This window comes from Canis aureus, chromosome 35 (genome assembly GCF_053574225.1).
Source record: "Canis aureus isolate CA01 chromosome 35, VMU_Caureus_v.1.0, whole genome shotgun sequence".
NCBI classification, from domain to species: Eukaryota; Metazoa; Chordata; class Mammalia; order Carnivora; family Canidae; genus Canis; species Canis aureus.
Genome location: NC_135645.1, coordinates 7433721 through 7454548, shown reverse-complemented (window position 1 = coordinate 7454548; position 20828 = coordinate 7433721). Strand labels below are relative to the sequence as shown.

Genomic DNA, 20828 nt, shown 5'->3' with positions numbered 1-20828 from the left:
AGGAACAGTAACCTTTCTGGAACAGATGAAGAACTTTGTAAAATCAGTCCCTTTGGAAAAAAAGCAACACTTCAGGCACAAATTAATCTGTATTTCCTTACCACTGCCCAAAGTGGAATTGGACAAAACCTATCTCTAAGCAAGTAACTGAGCAACAAATACCAGACATCAAGTTGGATGCTGGGGACTCAAGGAAGAATAAAGCACAGTCCACATCCCTAAGCTGTGGACAGTTTAGTTGAGGAGTTGAGGCGATGGGGCACAAATACAAATACATGGAATTTCATTGACTGACTGACTGAGAGGGAGAAGGGGTAGGAGGAGCAGAGGGAGAGGGAGAGAGAGAATTCCAAGCAAGCTCTAAGCCCAGCACCACGGAGCCCGATGAGGGGCTCAATCTCGTGACCCCAAGATCATGACCTGAGCCAAAATCAAAAGTCCGGTGCTTAACTGACTGAGCCACCCAGGCGCCCCAATACATGTAATTTTAAATAACGACACAGTCTAATAGGCAAAAATTCAAGACAATGTAGCTAAATGTGATTTGCGGTTAAGTGACAAGTGTCTAAAGCGGCACTGTCCAATAGCAATATATCAGTCTCGCAGAGGACTTGAAAATTTCTGGTAAAGTTCTAGAAAGTCAAAAGAAGCAATTATTTTAAAAATTTGTTTTACATAAGCCAATATAGTCCAAATATTACCATTTCAGCTTGTAACCAATAGCACTGGTGAGGCGTATTACATGGTGTTTTCATAGTAAGTGTTTGACGCCTGGCATGCATTTAATACACCGAAAAAAAAAATACAGCACATCTTAATGAAACTAGCCACACTGCAAGAGCTCAATGTCCACTTGTGGCTCGTGGTTTTTCCTACTGAACAGCCCAGCTCTAATAAGTTCTGAGTGCTGACGTATTACTGAGGGCTGAATTGAGGAGGAGAGTTTAAGTAGAAAGGATAAGACTTTCTTGAACCAGGAACGTCTTATAAGTGGTGTATATAATTGAAGTCAACAGATATTTGAACAGCTCAGTAAGGCAGCACGCTGGGCTGCATCTGGGACCAGCATACCGAAGTAATGAAGATCTAGTCCCCTGAAAACAGGCAGGCGTCGTGGGCACTTAAACCTAATTCTGGCTCTGCTTTTAATGCCTTTGGACAAGTCACCCTCTAGTCTCCCCTAGAAGATAAAATATGTGCCACCTCCTTTAGTACTTTGTATGGCTTATCTCATAAAACAATAAGGGGCTAATTAAACTACATATTCTAAAACTTCTCTTAACTATTTAAAATTTTTTTTCTTTCTTTCTTCCTTTTTTTTTTCCCATAAACGTCCATGGACAAATTTGGCAATGCAGTGGATATTTTTCAAACCTTTTTTTTTTTTTTTTTTTGGTTTCTTGGCTCAACTGCCACACTCTTTTTGCTGCCAAGTTTCAATATTACACACACACACACACACACACACACACACACTTTTAGTGCCTTGAGATTAAAGTCAATGAAAATATGCACATTCTATTCTTTTTGAGACATTCCTGCCTTGCATTCTTTCCTTGGAGCAGTTGGGAAGCCACAGCTGGGGGGAAGGAGCAGTAAAACCCACTGGGGCTGGCCAATCAGGCCTTATCTGACTGAGTCAGGAGACCCACCAATGAGAGACTGCCAGATATTCTGCTCCACTGTAGTAAAACTCTCTATTTTTGCAAAGACTAAGATCCTGTGAGACCTTCAAACTGTACCAACAATGCACAAAGACCTCTTTTTCTGTTCAATTTGCTTTCCCCCAAGGACTACCTTAGAAACTCTACACAAAAACATAGCATAGTTGCTACAGATAATCATTTGCAGTAAAAACACTTCCTAAGTATTATGTAGCTGTTTAATTCTCAAAGCCCTATTCTTTATTTTTAATTGATTAAACACTAGAGAAATGCCACATATTTAACTGCTTTTGGTTATCCTGACTCCACTGAAAAGTGGAGCAAAATGCTACGGAAGTCAACAAACTGGCCTATCGGTCAAGTAAGGGAGTTTAGAGAATAAGACTGCAGGTAAGTAAGGGTGTCTGCTCCCTAAGACCCCACCCACTGCTGATCACTGTGCCATCTGTGGACCCTTCCCCAGGATATCTCTGAGACCTAATGTGCAAGTCCAGGGGATATGTTTTTGCCCATCGGAGTTGCCATTCAAATGAACAGGAGACAGAGCAAGGGCAGAAAGGATGCCCAAAAATAAAGGTCTCCGTGAAATGTGATGTCTGACGACAAAGTGACCAAAGGCTCTGAGGCAAAGAATCACTGACAACAGAATTTAACTTAATGCTTTATTTTATATTCCTTGGGATATTAGCTTACTCTGGAACGATGCCCACTTAAATTAGAATTGCTGTTCATGGAAGAAAAGCAAACAAATATTTACTATTTAGTATGCCTCTGCTTAAATTGCAACTTCACCTGGAGCTGAGAGAATCAGAATCCAGGTGCGAGACTAAGCAAGCCCACATTACTACCATGTCCAAGGTTAAGCAAGGTGTTGATAGGCAAATGCTATCAACATTTGTGCCAGGTACACAAATACTTGGAGAATCTAACACAGAGAACAAAGATTATATGGGCAGGAGACTCTGCATCTCCTCATATTACATACGAGACATTTGGATTCATTAATTAACCCATTTGACCAGGGGATCAAGTCAACAAATATTTGCTGAGCACCGAGTATGTGCTAAGCTCAGGTCTAGGTGCTGAGGATTCATTGGTGAATGAGATGGAGAAGGGCTATATCTAGAAGTACATATTCTAGAGAGAGGAGAGTGAAAATAAACACAATTAACAAGATCATTTCAAGAGTGTGATGTACATTAGAATAACACAGCATATGCCTGACAGAGAAATCTGGGAGAGGCGACGCCACTTAGACTGAATGAGGGAATGCTCTCTTGAGCTGAGACCTAAGGATGAAAGGAGCAGTTCAGACAGTGGGAAGAAAAATGCAAAGGCTGTGACACACAGCTAAATGTTATGTTCCCAAACAGAAAAAGACTAGCGTGGCTGTGACATAGGGTCTAGGAGGGAGGATGGTGAGAAGTCAGTTGGAAAAAGCAGGCAAAGGCATGTAGGGATCCCTGGGTGGCGCAGTGGTTTGGCGCCTGCCTTTGGCCCAGGGCGCGATCCTGGAGACCCAGGATCGAATCCCACATCGGGCTCCCGGTGCATGGAGCCTGCTTCTCCCTCTGCCTATGTCTCTGCCTCTCTCTCTCTCTCTGTGACTATCATAAAAAAAAAAAAAAAAAAAAAAAAAAAAAAAAAAAAAAAAAAAAAAAAAAGGCATGCAGCGTCTTATATGCACTGGGAAGAACTTTGTATTCTATTCTTAATGAAACGGGGAACACTGGAGGAGAGGGATGTGATCAGATATGTGTTTTACAAAGATTACTCAGGCTGCTGTGCAGAGAAGTAGATGGACAGAGGCAAGAAGGAGAACGGGGTGAGGAGGCTACTACAGCTACTACAGCTACTACAGCTAGGAGGCTACTACAATCGTCCGGTGCAAAAGGATGGTGGCTTAGACAAGGGTGGTGGAGATGGAGACTGAGAAGAGGTGATATATTCTCACAGTAGAGCCAACAGGACTTGCTCATGGAACAGGAATGGATAGGAAAAGTGAAAACACAAAAGGAAGATTCCTGGGTATTCTGAGTTGACAACAACAACAAAAAAAACCACCCAGGCAGTCCTTGGTAGGTATGGACGTGGCCGTGCCAATGGTCTGGTATGGAGTCAGTCCCAGAAGGATCTTCCCTTGGACTGGCCTTAAGTCCCATACCTCCTCGATGAAACTGTGTTAGTTTAGGAAGTGAGCTCAGCAAGTCCACTAAGACCCGAGGTCAGATGTAAATAGACTCTGCTTATGAAAGTCCAACTCATGTTCCCAACTGTTCCACAGAATACAGCACTGAAGTAATTACAGTATTTTTGGAAATGGTGCCCTACAGTGAAAGGTCTGGGAAACACTGCTTATAATACTCTCCTCCTATAGAAGAAAAGAAATAATGCACACGAACATTGTCAAGTTGTAAAAAAAATCCTGCAGCTAAAGAACGACTTAACCTAGCACATACATCAACACCACTCATTATAGTTTGAGAAACACAGGTCTAGGCTCTGTAGGTTTCTCCCTGTAGTTTTACTGTCCCCTGGAATTCAAGCAAAAACAAGAGTAGCTACTATTTACTGAGCACTTGCCTTGTGCAAGGTACTGTAGGTCAACATTTCCCTTGCCAGTCACACTGTATACAGGTGCCATTTTAAAATATAGCTTTTAGGGATCCCGGGTGGTGCAGCAGTTTGGCGCCTGCCTTTGGCCCAGGGCACGATCCTGGAGACCCGGGATCGAATCCCACGGCGGGCTCCCGGTGCATGGAGCCTGCTTCTCCCTCTGCCTATGTCTCTGCCTCTCTCTCTCTCTCTCTGTGTGTGTGACTATCATAAATAAAAATTAAAAAAAAAATAAAATATAGCTTTTACATTAACATTTGTCCTCAGGAGTTTTGCTTTAAGGACCATGCGTTCACATAGCAAAAGCAGACATATATTCTCTGATCATATAGATCAGCAGTGTTCATTCATAATATTTCCTCATGCTGTGCTTTATCTTAAGCCAGAAATTCTTCTCTTTATCGTCCCATCTTCACTTACCCCACTACAATTAAGAGGGAGAATTTCTCGCTCTCATCACTGCCTCTCTCTTCCTTCAGGCTTCCTCTTCACTAGTTTCCTTCTTCCTATTCATTCTACTTATTTCTAAGACAAGGACCATTTGGGGACAGTTCACATGCTCTGAACACCCTTAGGCTTAGAATTCCCTACTTTCTGTCTCTCTCTCAAAGAAAATGTCATGGCTTTCAGAATATGGCTGTTGTCACATCTAAAACCCTCAGATTGGTAATCTGGAACGCATAAACTATCTGGGAGACAGACACTGTCCCCTCCAAATACACACCCCTCCCCCCCCACTTCACCAACCTCAGCAGAGAGACTTTTTTCCTGGAGTTAAACACTAGATCACTGGGGAATGAGGAGGTCTCTACATTCCGGCTACTGTAACATGAGTCATTATGGCTACTAAGTGACAATGCTATTTCTTTTCCACAAGGGAAAATAATTGTAGCATTACCTAGAAAAATAACCCAATCACCAACTGAAATATAGCCACTGGGGAAGATCAATCACAGCTTGCTCTAATCCACCAGCCATCCTATGATCCAACTTAAGCAGGAAATGAACAGCCTTCTATTTGATCAAATTTGTAAACAGAAATTAGAGGGAAAACACAATGACCTAGCTCTAAAATGACCAACAGAGTAAGATCAACAATCCTCAGCATTAGGTTGTTCTTAGAGGATTTCACATCTTCATGGTTTCCTTATTTTTGTCTAGGTAAAGGGAATGCCTACATAAGGCATGTGACCAAAACAAACAAACAAACAAACAAACAAAACCCCAACTTTTATAGCTTCTTATTATCCAGGTTGTATTGTACATGTTTTTTCTTTAATTTTTTTTACCGAAGTGTAATTCACAAATTATTAGTTTCAGGTGTACATCATAGTGATTTGGTATTTTTGTGCATTACAAAATAATCCCTACAATAAGTCTCATTAACCTTATATGTTCTTTTGCAAAAAACAAAAACACAAAGGCTGCTGCCCAGTTGTATCTCTCAGAGATAAAGCTATTAAATTAGCAATTGTCCTTTAAAGCAATATGGCCCATAAGTCTTTTGGAAATTTGTTAAGAAATAAGTCTGCAGGGATGCCTGGGTGGCTCAGTGGGATCGAGTCCCACATTGGGCTCCCTGCAGGGAGCCTGCTTCTCCCTCTGCCTGTGTCTGTGCCTCTCTCTGTGTATCTCTCATGAATAAATACATAAAATCTTTAAAAAAAAAAAAAAAAAGAAGTCTGCAGTGAGTACTGTATTATACCCAACATTTAGCAAAAACTTCAATGTCTGGCCTCTTTACTCAAAACATTTCCCAATGCCATTCTCCCTTCTAGTCCCTTCCTCCCAAGAAAGGAAATTGAGAAACCTGTAATGAATTCATACCTGAAGTAAGTGTCCTTGTGCTGGGGCTTTCTTTGATCATTAGCCAGCCCTTAGGGCCATGCAGAAAATTATGCTTCTGTTAAACATGATGCAGACACCAATTAATGCATAAAGTGGAAGGCTTTAGCCTCAAAACTAAATAGCTAAACCAGGAAGTCTGCTTCTCTGCATGTGGCTGTTGACAAAGCCAAGGTCACACAGGATAAGAAAAGAAAGAAAACAGAAAATGCCAAGGACAGAAGACTAGAGGAGGAGTGGGGGAACAAAGCACAAATGGACACATTCCTGAATGATTTTTAGGACTCCTAGGGGAAGCCAACTCAATTTCTGCCTTCTGACATAGACCTCAGCCTGCCCCCAATCAGTTGTAGCATCGTAATGATAGCATAGAGTGAAGACCAAGGATAAAGATGCCCTTGGACGAATGAGGCTGTTCTGAGCATTTGTGATATCTGCCTGCATCCCAAAGCAGACTTTCGTCAGCTGAGGCAGGCCATCCTAGAAAACCCTACCTGAATCCTCCTGATAAGGACCTTGTCCTTGAAGGGAACTCGGGTATGTCTGAGTCGGTGCTCAGTTCAATAGCTTTTAGCTGCTCTAAGAGAAACTCCACACTTTATCAATTTCTTACTAAACTTTAGATGTGCCAAGTATCCTCATGAGAGTCACCAAAAGTTTTTCTGTCTTGGAGTTCTTTATCTATTTTATTTTTCTGTGGTGCAAATATGCCACAAACTTGGGTCCTTCTCCATAACTGAAACTAGCCTATCCCTAACCCTAACAGAAATGAGCAGGACTTGTGAGCGATGAGATTTGAAAGGAAAACATTCCCCTTATTTTTGGAATGAGGTAGGAAATGAATGAATGAACAAATGAATAACACATTGATTACATTAATGTTCATTAACCAGCAAGCTTCACATCCACAAAAAAAAAAAAAAAAAAAAAAAAAAAAAAAAACAAGAAGCCCTCCTCATCACTATTTTCTATGGGCCTTGGTTCAGAAAGGAATCAGGACAGTATAATGGAGGTCAAATACTAAACTAAATTACAACCGTCCCATTAAGGGAAATTTAATAACATACATGCTTCTTTTCATTAGTTCCAATGGGAATTTGGGGGTTTTTTTGTGAGGGAAGTATTTTGGAACTATATGTAGACAGTCCTATTCTCCAAGTAGTGAAATATAACTCAATTAAGTAATGTCAATTAAGTCCATTAAATAGTGAAATTTATGTGTGTTTGTGTATATAGCCCATTGTGGGGCACAGCCAATTTTAATTCGATTCTGACACTGAATGAGTAGACTTATTAGGAAAGCCACTGGTAACACTCGGCTCCCCCCACCCCCACGCAGAACCGATAAAGTAGCATACTGGGCTTATCTAGCAGGATTTAGGAATTGAAGTACAGTTAAGGTACTAAGCATGGAAGCAGGACTAAAGCATCTGTGTTGGCCTCTGTTTCCTTACTGAGTTCATCCTCGCAGGTCATTTGATTTACCTGCTGAGGTCAAGGCCAAAGAGCAGTGCCCTCAGCTGTAAAGGCCCTGATTTGGAGAAGGGCATGGGGACCAGGGCAGCAACTTCATCAACACCTGCTCAGGAAACTCAGGATCCTGGTCCCAGGCCAGGCAGCATGGTGAGAAGAAGGCAAGACGTGTTCCAGAGAAGAAAATTAGGGTCCACACAGCATTTCCAGACAACTATTTTTGTAAGCCATTTCAATACTGCATCATTATTTTTAAATGAACATTTACAAAGACTAGAAGAAAATTTTGTTTGTTGGTTGGTCCGTTTAATAAGCTCAATAAAAGCTCAAGTTGCACACTTTAGAATTCTGAGTTGTCTTCCTTTTAAAACATTCTTTGCTCCTCCCCAAGGAGAGCCAGCAGTCTTCATTTCTTGCCTGGTGCTGTTGGGCGGCTGGTTTCTGAAGTGGGAAATCAAGTGATTCCTTTCTATAGAGTAAACAGCATTTGGGATTCTCGGGCATGGACTGCTTGGGGGCCACATGCTGTACTCTTTATATTGCACTCAGTACGCACAGGAGGAAGTAAGAGACACAAAAGGCCTGCTGCTTGTAGTGACTCTTTTTGTCCCATTCCAGAGCCAGCTTCTCTTTCCAAACTGTTCCTCCTTGGGCCACCAGTTAAGACAAGAGCTGGTCACATATCTTAACTCCCCTAAGAACCTTTCGACAATCCAACCTCAAATGTCTGCCTCCTTGCCTAGGGACAGGATTTGTGGGCTGGGTTCTAGAGCTCACCTGCTCTAACCCCCAAATTCTGCAGACGAGGGATCTGGTGACTTGCCCAAATTCATACCAGCAGTGGAAGGCACGAGGCTCACGACCTGGGTGCCACCGCCTGGCGTGAGTGATTCACTCCAGGCCGTCCCCGGCCAGTAAGAGGAGGCTGGTCTGAAGCCGGCACACGCCAGCAGCAATCTCTGGAAGCTCGGCCACAGCTTCGGCCAGCACTGCTGGCACTGCCGCAGCTCCGAGCCTCGCAGACAGCTAAAGCCTGACAGTCTCATAAATACACTCACCTGCTTGTCATGTGTGCGGCTCAGGCCAGTCCCCCCGAGACAGTCTGAGGCCGGCTCAGAAAACCGGGGAAGTGAGCGAGGAGAGGCAACCCAAGTCGGAGCCACAGAACTGTGTGGATCACGCTAAAAAGGCGCGGTGCCAAGCAGACACTGTCTAGACTTTAACCGGCCCCTCCAGAGGGGGGTGCAGGAGGAGGGGGAGCGGGGCCGGAAAGCCTGCTTGCTTTTTGTTCAGCTAATGCAAACACATGACACAGCCTCTGACAGGCTCCAGGCTGGGAGTTCACTCCGTCTAAGACATTTCTTCCTCGGGGCTGGAATTCAGCTGTGGGCTCAGGGAAACTGTGCTAATCCAGCAGTCAGAGAAGAGGCTGGGAATGCTTTTCCCAGTTCCCAGGGAATCATAGTTCCCAAACTAGGTTGAGTTGGACAACAGCTGAGTAGCACATTTGTGGGTGCAAAAAGGACAGATTTCTAAAATTTCCATTTGTATCATCTTAGCTAAACCCATGAGGAAAACCCACAAAAATACAGAACTGGCTTTTGATGGAGGCCCTGCTACAAAAATTTTGTAAGATTAATGACGTTGATTTAGAAAATGTACAGATGCAGAAATGGCCACCACAGTCCCATAAGCATCACACATCTGAGCGAAAATGTGGGTCTGGGGAGCTCTGCTATCAGTTCGGAAGAACGTATCCACTCCTCTGGGTGGACAGACAGCTCTATGCCAGGACACATGGGGTACAGGAGGGAGTCAGCCCCATTTCCTCCTCGGCCAGCTGCACTGGTGCTGAGTTTTAGAGCTGTCTTGCACTTGGTCTTAATCAATGTGGAACAGTTGTGAATGCATCTGAAGGACAAAGAAACTGCCTTAAAATCTCTCCTGAATCACTGACCACAATGCTGCTAGTGCTCTAATGTTAGAGACGCAGCTGAACCTGAACCCAGTTGAGGTAATACCCCCATCTATGGGGTCCACACGGCCAGGCCTGGCCAGGCCTACAGTGTTGCTCTAGGCACTTATACTGATAAGACACGAAGAGCCCTTGTACAGCTTTTGGTTTGGGGTGTTTGTTTGTTTTGTGTCGTTACCCAGAAAAAAATGTTTTTGGTTTGTTTTCAAACCGTAGCTCAGAGAATTCAGTTAGTTACTCAAAATTAGCCCCTCACTAAATAGCAAAACCAGGATGCAAATCCAGACTTCAACTCTCAAAGCAATTGCTCTGCGTCCTAGGCCCACTGTGTCTTATTTTTGAAAGTGACGTTGAAAACAAACCAAAAACAGTGTAATTTTGAGTAACTAACTGAATTCTCTGAGCTACGGTTTCTTCATTGATGAAGAATGAAGATTATAATAACTTCTATCAGGTTGTGAGAATTAAATAAGACCAAGCTTTCTCTCTCCTCCTGCTGTCGTCTGGCTAACCACCACTCATTTCCCAGGATGCAGGCCTCCAAGAGGCCTCCCCAGAACCCCTCGCTTCGTGCTGACTTAAGGCCCCGGGCCCGCCCTGGCACCTACCCCACTGGATCCCTCTGAGCCTCTGTCTCTGTCTGTCTTCCCCACTGGACTGCAGGATTCTTGGGAACAGGGTCTATGTCTTAACCAGCACTAACTCAGTGCCTGACGGAGAACAGGCTTGTGATACTTTTCACTTTTGTTCCTCGAGTTAACTTTGTACCTTTGTGAAATTTTACTTTGTCCCAGATGGGTGAAGCAAAATACTGCATGCAAACTTTGTGCAGCTTTCTCTCTGAGTAAGATGTGAACCTGGTGGTCTGTGGATGTTCTGACAGCTGCTGATGCAGCTCGAACACTACAAGATGACTTCTCTGTAATGGTGGAGGAGGGAGAGGAGACCTAAAAGGAGACACAGGAAGCTAGAAGGGAAGGATGCTGGGGAGAGTAAAGAGTGACACGGGGAGCAATAATGATCCAGCTCTGGGGCTTGGGATCAGTGACCATATAGGCTGCCATCAGGGCTGGCTGCCAGACACAGCAGAGCCAGCAGAGGACTCAAGGTTTGTATGCAAAACACCTAGAGCGTTGCCTTGGTTCCCAAAGGGACAAATCCCAGCCTGCTCCAGGAATACTTCCCTACCCTGTCTTTGAGAGTAGGTATTTATTTTTCAAGCAACGAAAGCAAAGAGTTCTATTCCTTTGCCTGATCCTATTTTCCAAGCCCCAAATTTAGAATTTGTGGCCCAGTAACAGGTGTGTGCTACAGGGACTATAGTAAGAATACACGAAAATGACCATCCCATAAAAAATCCAAGATATCTCTTGGCCACCTTCACATGTAAGGAGAGACATAGGGGAGAGAAAAACTGAATGTGGAAAAAAGAATTCCAGGAGCTTTAGTCTCTCTTTTCTCTGCTTTTCCTCTTCTTCCCTTTCTACCTTCAGGGAGAACCTGTGCTGGTTGGCACAGCCCACTGCCTGTGCACAGAAGGTGCTCAAAGAATACCTAGTTCTTTTCCTGCAGGAATGATAGGGTTGTGGCTTCACAGGGGAAACACTATCTCGAAGTTTGAAAGCAAGATTGGCTCAGTAAAAGCAAGGGTTCTGATACAAATTCTGGGTGTCAAAGCATCCTGAAATAGATATCCTAGTTGTCTTTTAAAAAGAAGACGATTCTTAATCTCTGGAGAGCATAAAAGGGCAAGGAGAGTTTCCTGCAAGACATGGGTGTGCGTACACACCCTCCATCTCCATCCCCACCGGCCCCCCAGGGTTTTGGAGCTCTTCCAACAAATAGATGCCACAAGAATGATGATCATAACTAACACTGCATTCTATGTGCTGAGCTACTCTTCCAACTGCTTTACGTGTAGAGCTTTTTCAATTCTCACAGCTTACCTCATGGAGTAAATACTCCATAGTAAGCCCATTTTATAGATGAGGATACAGATCCAGAGAGGTTAAGTAACTTCCCCCAACTCACAGGGCTAGTATCGGCAGTGGTAGGATTTGAATTTAGGTAATTTAGCTTCAAGGTCCAGCCCTATACCGTTATGTTAGAATTCCTCTCAAGAATAAATCAGTAAACGAAATACAGTGACAACCTGAACCAGCACACAGGTGTACAAATATAGATGATGCCTAGTGGATGTTAGTATGTAAATTGAGGATTCTCTTATTGAAATCATTACAGAGTCGAAAACATTCTTTGTTAGTGCCTTATAGGGGCTGATAAGGGGCATTTTATGTCTTGTTTGGTTCCATGAATAGCGGAAAACTTTTCCATTATCTAATCGGATAGACAGGCAGAGAGATGGCCATTGTTCCCATTTAACAGATGAGGAAAGTGAGTTCATGGAGGTTAAGGAACTTGCACAAGGTCTCATATCTAAACAAGGGCAAAATTCACACCCAGACCATTACCCAAAACCCTTGCTCAGAGATGTGGCTAGAGGCAGAGAAGGACTCTGAAGTCAAGGACTCTCATTATTTTATAATGTGCTTCTTAATGAGGAGGTATTGTAGCAGGGCCAGCATCAGAGATAAGACTTGGAAATACCCAGATACGCAAACAAGAGAAGAGAATGAAGAGAGGGACTTCGTAAAGGCTTGAGTGACGTAAACATGGGAAGCAAGAGACAACCATCAGCACTCCAGCAACGGACACAATTTCCACGCAGAGAGCTGCCACCTACTGGATGGGCCAATCAGGGGGTCAGGCTGTAAATGGCCCCAACTCCAGTGGAGCCTCTCAAGTTCTGAGAAGGTGTCCATCCCACTGCTGCATTTCACGGTTTTCTGGGCTGGCGGCAAGAGGTGAGGAAGGGGTGGTAATTTCTGTGAAAGCCATTAAGTCTGGCCCCTAAATATGGTCAGGTCCATTTGAGCTGAACAGCAGCTATGGTAACAGCAATTCCTTCAGAACATGGTATTGCCTTGTAGTTCCACACTGTTCTCAATAGCAACATATGTGTAAAGAGACTGGCATAATGCCTGGCACTTGTGTAGATCAATAAATTACCATTTACTATCCTTGAACGATAGAATGAAAGACTGTGGGGAAAAGACTAATTTTACCTCAGACACAAAAATTTTAAGTCTTGAGCAAGATAAAAAGACGGAGAGGCAGTTTCCTTATACCAATTCAAGCCAATAACCCATGACACACAAACGTATAAATCAGGGCCTGCAACATGTCATGGCTTTTGCCATGTGTCACATGACTTGTTTGGGCAACAGTTAAGCTGGTCAAAAATAGTGTCCGGATTATTCAGGGAACATTTTAAGGGTCATAAATTCAGACTTAATCCTGGGAATAGCTTATTGGTGACGGCTTCCAAATGAGCACATAAAAAGTCTGTGAAGAGATTTCATGGAAATCCTCCAACCACAGCAGAAAATGCAGATTTATAGGATATATTTTGTACTCCAACTACCCAAAGAGCTTTCTATTAGCAAGTTATTGCCAGATGGCTGCTAATGCAGGGGCTGTTATCTATGACAGCAGCAGCGCGTAGAGCCTTAGCAAGAACAACTGTTTACTCCATCAGAACAGCCAAGAAAATTCTCATTATCATATTCTTGTTGATGGCCAACATTAGAGGGTTTGGCTCACTTTTAGATGTTCGAATTTGCCTAGAGAAGTTAAAAGCTTGGGCCAGGAATAAAGTGCTGGGTGTTTTTTTGGTTGACATTTTCATCTATTCACTACCCTAGTCATACCACTTAACGCCCCAAGTTTTCTTTGTTTCACATAGTCCCGAACTCTGCCTTCTAATCACCTTACTTTTGCTAAAAGATACACCAGTGTTTGTCAGATTGGATTGATGTTTCCAGAAGGAATGGCAAATATCTTTTATCTCACATACAGACTAACTAATTGCTAGTGATTGAGGATTTTCAGCCCTTCTCCAGACTCAGGAGGACAGAATTCTAGGATTGATTAGCAATGTCTCTCATGGGTAAGAGAGAGGGCAGTAGTGACACGCATGCCATGTTTGTATCATTGCTGCAGCCATTTGTGTCCCAGGGTTGTGAGATACTTATTTTTATTGCCTACAGTGTCTAGTAGGCTCACCCCATCTACATCTGTCGATTGATAATTTCTCTGAAAGGAGGGATGAAGGGGTTGATTTATCTTTAGGTGGTGGTGGGATTATGGTTAATTTTACTCTTTCCTCTAGTCTTTTCTATATTCTGTAAGCTTTTCATGAGCATATTTTTTTTATATTTTATCAGAAAATAACTCAATTTTAAAAATTTAAATAGAATAGCATATATTAGGAGGGTAAATTCCTCCTAAAAAATGAAAGGGGGTCACAAGAATCCTCAAGATGGATTTTAAGACATTTTGTTATACTTCTCTGTAAGTTTGTACACAGTTGTGAAGATAATGCACAGAGTAGAGGGTGTTCTGCTTTTCAAATGAAATCAATCATTTGTCAGAACTTTAAAAATTTTTGTAAACACGACTTTTAGTGGCACGTATTGTTGTTAACTCTTAACTCTTCTCCTGTTGTTGGATACGCAGATTTTAAGTTTTTAGCTATCATAAATAATATAATGGACATCTTATACAGTCCCTCTGAAAGTAATAATGGCCAGGGCAAAGCGGTCAAAAAGAATTATTTGAGTTTCTTTCCTTGATTTAGTTTCTCACTGTAGATTTTATTGAGCCCTGGAATATCCATCTGCAAAATAGCCAAGTCAGGCTCCCCCAAAGCTGATCCAAAGTCTGCTAAAATGGATTCATGTCAATAAAGACTGTATTTAACTGTGTTTGTTGTATGTTTTCTACTAGAAGCACAGTTAACTACAAACTGCAATGCTTACAGTAATATCAAAATTGTAATTATCATATGGAGAGGGTTAATTTGCCTTTTCATTAGTTACTAAAGATTTATTGTTAAAACATGAATTAAAAGCTTGCCGAATATTACTAGTGCCAGACGCGAAGAGATTGGACTAATTAAATCATAATCCTTGAGTGATAAAATGTAACTCTCATCATATCTACTCCTCACTCTTCTCATTGGAACTGTTTACACACACCATGAGTTCACAGCCTACTCTCTGCACCAAACTCCCTCAGTCTTGATTGCGTGGTGACTACACGGGTGTATCCACATGTGAAAGTTCACTGAGCTGTACCTTAAGGATTTGTGCACTGTACTAATGTAAAAGAAACATTAAAAATCAAGGGAAGACCTATGTTAATGTGAAAAAAGCAATAATTATAATAGTACAGATACTTGTTCATCATGTAATTATAATAATATTACAGCTGCCATGGTTTAAAGCATCTGGCCCATCATTAGATTGTAAGCAACCTGAGGGCAGAGACCATGCCTTGCACTTCATGCATGACTCTGCCTTGTGCGTAGGGCATGCTCAGCCCCTGGCAGGGACACCACCTGATGGGCCCTGTGAAGAGAAGGCCTGTGCTGTTAATGACTCACTCCTAGGGAGAGCACCCACGCCAAGTCACAGGCAGAAGACAACACCTTAGCAAAAATTATGCATTTGACCTGCATGACATTAATCACCTGGCTTACAAAATGAATCCATCTCAGTGTAAGGTTTTTTCCAATCCTCTAAGAGCTGGTATCATTATGTTAATTCTATTGGTGGCTGCTAGAAATTTTGTCTTGATGTCCAGGTATTTGAAGAGGAGTACGAAAGCGACACTGACATTTTCAATTCATGCTATGTGACCACTGGTATTTATAGTTCATTCTTTACTTTTTCTGGTTTCCTAGAAACACATCTTTCCAACTCACTGACTTTGAAGACTTTATTTTCTTCTCCAGGACATTACATCCATCATAGCCCATGACCCTCGATCTCCTCCCCAACTAGCTCCTTTGAGCTTGAGAACGGACTCTTGCTTGCTGTCACCCAATCCAGAGACTTCTATGGGAATTGTTAATAGGTCCTCTTTCTACATCTCCAGCTGCCAGGGCCTTAGTCTGCAGGGTGCCTACCTATCTGTTCTGGCTATTCTGCAGAGTCCTTGCTATGTTTTAACATTCTAATTTCCAACAATGGTCTTTAGAATCACATCTAGTAGTTTATCAGCCAATTGATAAATAAACAAGATATTATCCTAGTGGTTAATGTACAAGATGGATATTAAAATCCTATTTCTGCTGCAGCTCCAAGAAGTCAGAGGATGTGGGTCAGACTCTAAGTTTCCCCGAATCCACCATTAGAATAATTCTAAAGGACATAAAGGAGATCCCACATCAGCCAATAAAATCCCTATTGGTTGATTCACTTGGACTTTGATAATAGGGTGTAAATGAGAAATCTGGCTTCAGAGGGACAATGACCTAATAATCTTCTCATCTAGCTGTGTAATTGTTATTACTCTTGTTACTGTTGTCTTAAGTGATGCACTCACAGTTCGTGGGTCAAGTTTTTCCTTACTGGAATGAGTGCTCTGATCTGTGAATCAGTTCCCTGCATATGCAACTTATCATGGTGAATTTATAGACCTGGAATGCCGGCAATCAGAGTGCTATAGCAGAGACAACCACCAAGGGAGAGTGGAAGTGTGCTTGGGTGCTTGCCAAGGTTCTTTCAGAAGCAGGCAGATGGGCCATAGGGTCCCCTTCAGCCTGCCATGTTAGAATGGACTTGGATTCTCCTACTGAGACTCAAGGGCACATGCTCCAAGGCCTGACTGTCACTTTCCTAGCCTCCGTCAACACCTCACTGGGCTGCAGTAATTCTCAGTGGGAGGGGCATGGGTGAAGGAGAACGAACAAGCCCACACAGCGCCCTCCTGACTGAATCTAGAAAAGGAGTAGCCCTCTTGTTAGTTGAAGCACTCCCTCAAGCTACTGCCACCCATACAGATGCTAACACATGTTCTTCAACAGATTTGTGCCACACTCCCCGACACCCACTCTCAAGCATAGACTGTGAGGGGCCTCGGAGTGAGCTCAGGTGGGTGGAGCAGAATTCTGTGGGAGGCTGCCAGAAGGCAAGCATTGGTGGTAAGAGTATTAAGACAAAGAGGAAGTAAGAGAGAGAGGAAGCAATCAAAAAGGCAAGTAGTGCCAAGTAACTAAGAGACCATGGAAAACATTCAAAATATAACACTTTCCTTAATGAGATTTGTTAATAGTTTCTTGAAGCTAACCGAACAGGATTTACAGACTGGCATTAATAACGATGACAACCACCTTTTCCCAAGCTTGAGACACCTCTGATTCTGGAGGTCTACTATTGCAAAGGCTTGGCTCCTTCCAGTATCAACATGATTTGTCAGGGAATCACATTTTTTAAAAAAACATGTTGAGTTGAATACTTGTATTAAACCAAAAAGCACCAGGAAAACTAAGTTTATGTTCTAAATTTCAATTTTTAAAGAAATCCAACAATATTTGTACATTAGCCCTAAAGTCTACTAATGTGGATTCGTATCGATAAAGGCTGTAAACATCATTATTTGGCTTTGCCGTATGTTCTTACGGTTAGCAAGGAAGAAAAAATTCTATTGCAAGCACAATTACAAGATAAAAGGCTTAAAATGATATTCAATTTGCTAGGGCTAATTTACCTTTTCATTAAGAATTAAAGATATATTATTATTAAACACCAATTAAAAACTTGCCCTGTGTTACTCAGGCCAGACATCAAGAGACTGGGTTTATTAAAAGATAATCCTGGGGGCACCTGGGCAGCTCAGTCGGTTAAGCGTTCAATTCTTGGTTTCAGCTCAGTTCATGATCTTGTGGTGGTGAGGTTGAGCCCCGAGTCTGGCTCTGCACTCAGCACAGGGTCTGCTTCAGATTCTCTCTCCCTCTCCTTCCCACTTACTCTTCCCATCTCTCTCAAATAAATAAATAAAATCTTTAAAAAAAAAAAAAAAAGGATAATCCTTAATAACTGAAGCCATGAAATGTAACCTGGATCATACCTATTCCTCCTCACTCTTCAGGTACCCTGAGTTCCAAGCCTACTTTCTGCACCAACTCTCAGTTTTCATGCCTCAGCACCTCTTGATTTTGTCTGAGAATTTGGTGGGAGTACTCTCTGCTCTTCCACCTGAAGCAGGAAATTGCTGCTGGGGGAGCTTCCTATGAGAGCAGAACTTTTCCCTGCAATGCTGATAGGGGCGAGGGGTGTGGTACGGACTGCCTAGAATAGATCCTGGGCCTTGGGTCCCACAGCCTTGGGCCTACAAACTCATGGTGTGGAAACCAATAGCCTCCTACCTCACATCTGCATTCCAGTCCGCTGAGTGATTTCACACACTAGCTGGCAATTCCTAAGCCTGCCATAAAACCAACCGGGGATTCACCTCATCCATCACTGGACTGTGGCTGCCTTTTGAGGGCCACAGCAGGGATGGAAGGGTGTTCCTTAGCCAGGGCTAAATCAGCCAGTGAAGAGATCCTCTCTCAAATTCAAACCCTGGAAAACAAAACGCAGGAGAAGCAGATCTGCAGTTCAAGATGGGCCCCAAACATTGAGGGAGCTCGATTCAGGTCCTTCTTCACTAGCTGTGTGACTTTGGGCAGGTTACCTAATCCCATAAACCTGTTTCCTTCTCTGTAAAACGGGGATAACAAAACTGACCTTATAGGGTTGGGGAAGATTTAAAAGAAATGATCCACGCAATCCAATGTCTTCTATGTAAGAAGCGCACCAAATGTGAACTCCTTCTGTGGGACAGCGGTTAAGAACCTGGGGTATGATGCCAGACTATTTGGGTTCAGATCCCTATCCCTACCACTGAACAGCTTAGGGCACTGGATCAATTATGTAACCTCTGACTCAGTTTCCCCATCATTAAAATGAGGTTTATCACAACATAAAGTACATAAACACTAGCTATTTTGAAAATTTCATAGTGAGCCTGTGTTTCCAGTGCAACCAGTAGTATAGTAGTGAATTAAGTGAGAGTTTATGTATCAATGAGGTGAGTAAGAGAAGTGTATTTTTTTTTTTTTTTTAACTCAGGAAGACCTTGCAGGCTTTTATGATTTTTTTTTTTTTCTGGGCAGAGTCAAGCTGTGATGCAAAGGGTGGGGCTAAACTGTAAGATGAAGAAAAAAAAACTAAAGAGGGAGAATAACCACCCACCAGGGAGCTATTTCTTTTGTAATGTACATTCCATTTCTTCTCCCTCATGCTTTTTAATTCCTTCCACATTTCCTGCCATAATTATCAAATGTTTGGTTTCTGACCTCACTCTTCTGGAGACTGGAGCCCAGGGAATTTGGAATTGTTTATTTTCTGTCCATAAACCTTTGAGTTAATGGAGGGGCTTGTGAGTGCAGGGTTTGTTGGTTTGTTTGTAGTGTCTCAGGAAGGTCACTGAAGTTGAAAGGAAAACATTACCCCCCCATAAAAAAAAAAAAAAGCGCTGAAATACTTTGGAAACGCAGAGCCCCCCAAAGAGCAGAGCAATGGACCTCTTAACACTTGTGCAACGCTGGATTAAGGGGAAACTGAGATGTTTAAAAGGCTGTTATATGGCCCTGATAGGAACACAAGATCCGAGGGCACTTTACAAAGGAAGGGAAAAAAAAATTCTGGGACTCATAATCTTACTTTATAAAAAAAAAGAAAGAAAAAGAAGAAAGAAAGAAAAGAAAAGAAAAGAAAAGAAAAGAAAGAAAAGAAAAGAAAAAGCATTCCGCCCTAAAGAAGAATCTCCCCACCACCACCCTCTTCCCCCCTCCTTTCCCCAGAGGGGTCAGCCTGGGAAGCAAAAAGCCCCCAACTATTCTCGATTTCCTCTTAAGTCAAGGAAAGAACTGCAAGGCGCCTTTTTGGACTCGGCTGCGGCCCGCCCCGTCTCCCCCTCCCGCCCTCCCTCCACCCCCGCCGCCGCGGGGCTCCCGCTTGGGGCCCCAACTACTTTTCCCGACCCGGAGGTCGGAGTTTCGCAAGTAGCATTTCTGCTCGCAGCGCCCCCTCGCCCCACGCCGGGAAACTCCCAGTCCCAGCCCGGGGTGTGGGGCGGGATGGGGGGGGTCCCCGGGGCGCCCTCCCCCGCGGGGCGCCGCAGCCCGACCTCCCACCTCCGCGGCCGCTCCCCTACCTCGGCGTGGACCCAGGCGACCGCCACCAGCGCCAGCGCGAGCCAACGTGTCCACATCTGCGGAAGACAGAGCAGCCAGGCTGAAGGCGCCGGCCCCCCCGCCCCCCGGGAAACTTCGCGGGGTCCCGCAGGCCGCCCCCGCCCCGCGCGCCCGCGCTCACCGTGGTCCCGTCCCGGGGTCTCCGGAGGGCGCGGGCCAGGGCGGCTGCGGCGAGCTCGGGGGACGCTGGCAGCTCCGCGGCGCGGCAGCCTCCGAGGAAAGCCGACCTGCGCTCGCCGCCCCTTAAGACCCCTCCTTCCCGACTGCCGGCCCCCCAGCTCCTCCCCGTCTCCTCCCCCTTCTGCAGCAGCGGCCTCCCCGCCCCTCGCTCTGGGGAGCCCGCGTGCGTCCTGGCGCCGCCCCATCGCCTTGTGCTCGGGCCCCCGGGACGTGCAGGCGGAGGGGGAGGGGGAGGGGAGGGGAGGGGAGGGGAGGGGAGGGGGGGAGGGCGCCCCCCGCGGCTGGTGGCTGCAGAGCCCGCGGCGCCGGAGCCCGGGCGTCCGCGCCCAGCGAGCGCGAGGAGGAGCGCGCAGGGCCCGGAACGCCAGCCCGCGCGCCGCTTGCACCGCGAGCCTCCTGGGGGACAGGTGGGAGCCGGACCCCTCTGCCGAGAAGGTCTGGACCCCGGCGTTCGCCTGCACCCTCACCCCGTCCTTCCCCGAGGTCCGGGAGCGGAGGCCCCCTCCTCCCTTCGTGCTCCCCCCTCCTCCCCATCACCTGTGCCCTTGCTCCCACCCTTGTCATCCCAGGTGCGCTCCCGTCCCGGCTTCCCGTCTGCACCGGTGTCACCCCAGGGGCCCTCAAACCTACGCTGCCTCTGAAGGTGTGAACTCCCCGAAGCCCTCGCAGCGGCTCGTGCCTGGGGTCCCCGGTGCTGAGAACAGTCCACGTGGCAGCTCAGATTTAACAGCCCCGCCCGCCCACCTGGGTCGGGGGACGCCATCAGAACGGTCCCCCCCACTTCCCAGATCCTGCTGTCACTTTTCTGGCACTTTTCCCCTGTGAGGGAAAAGTCACTCACCGCCACTCCCATTTCCACCTCGGTAGTAGGCCAGAGCTCCATCCTTCCTCACTCGGGGATTCTGGAAACCACCTCTGGTTGCTTTCC

The 20828-nt window shown here is 44.8% G+C and overlaps 1 protein-coding gene across 1 annotated transcript in view; it reads right to left on the bottom strand.

Moving 5' to 3' along the window:
- FSTL1 (follistatin like 1) overlaps window positions 1–20075 on the bottom strand; it is a 52880-nt gene extending 32805 nt beyond the window's left edge. The window contains exons 1-2 of the mRNA XM_077884153.1: window positions 19842–20075; window positions 19681–19737 (exon numbers count right to left, since the gene is read on the bottom strand). Coding sequence (XP_077740279.1) covers window positions 19681–19737 — 57 coding nt within the window. The 5' untranslated portion in view covers window positions 19842–20075. The remainder of the gene's footprint in view (window positions 1–19680; window positions 19738–19841) is intronic.
- Between the last annotated feature and the right edge of the window lie 753 nt (window positions 20076–20828).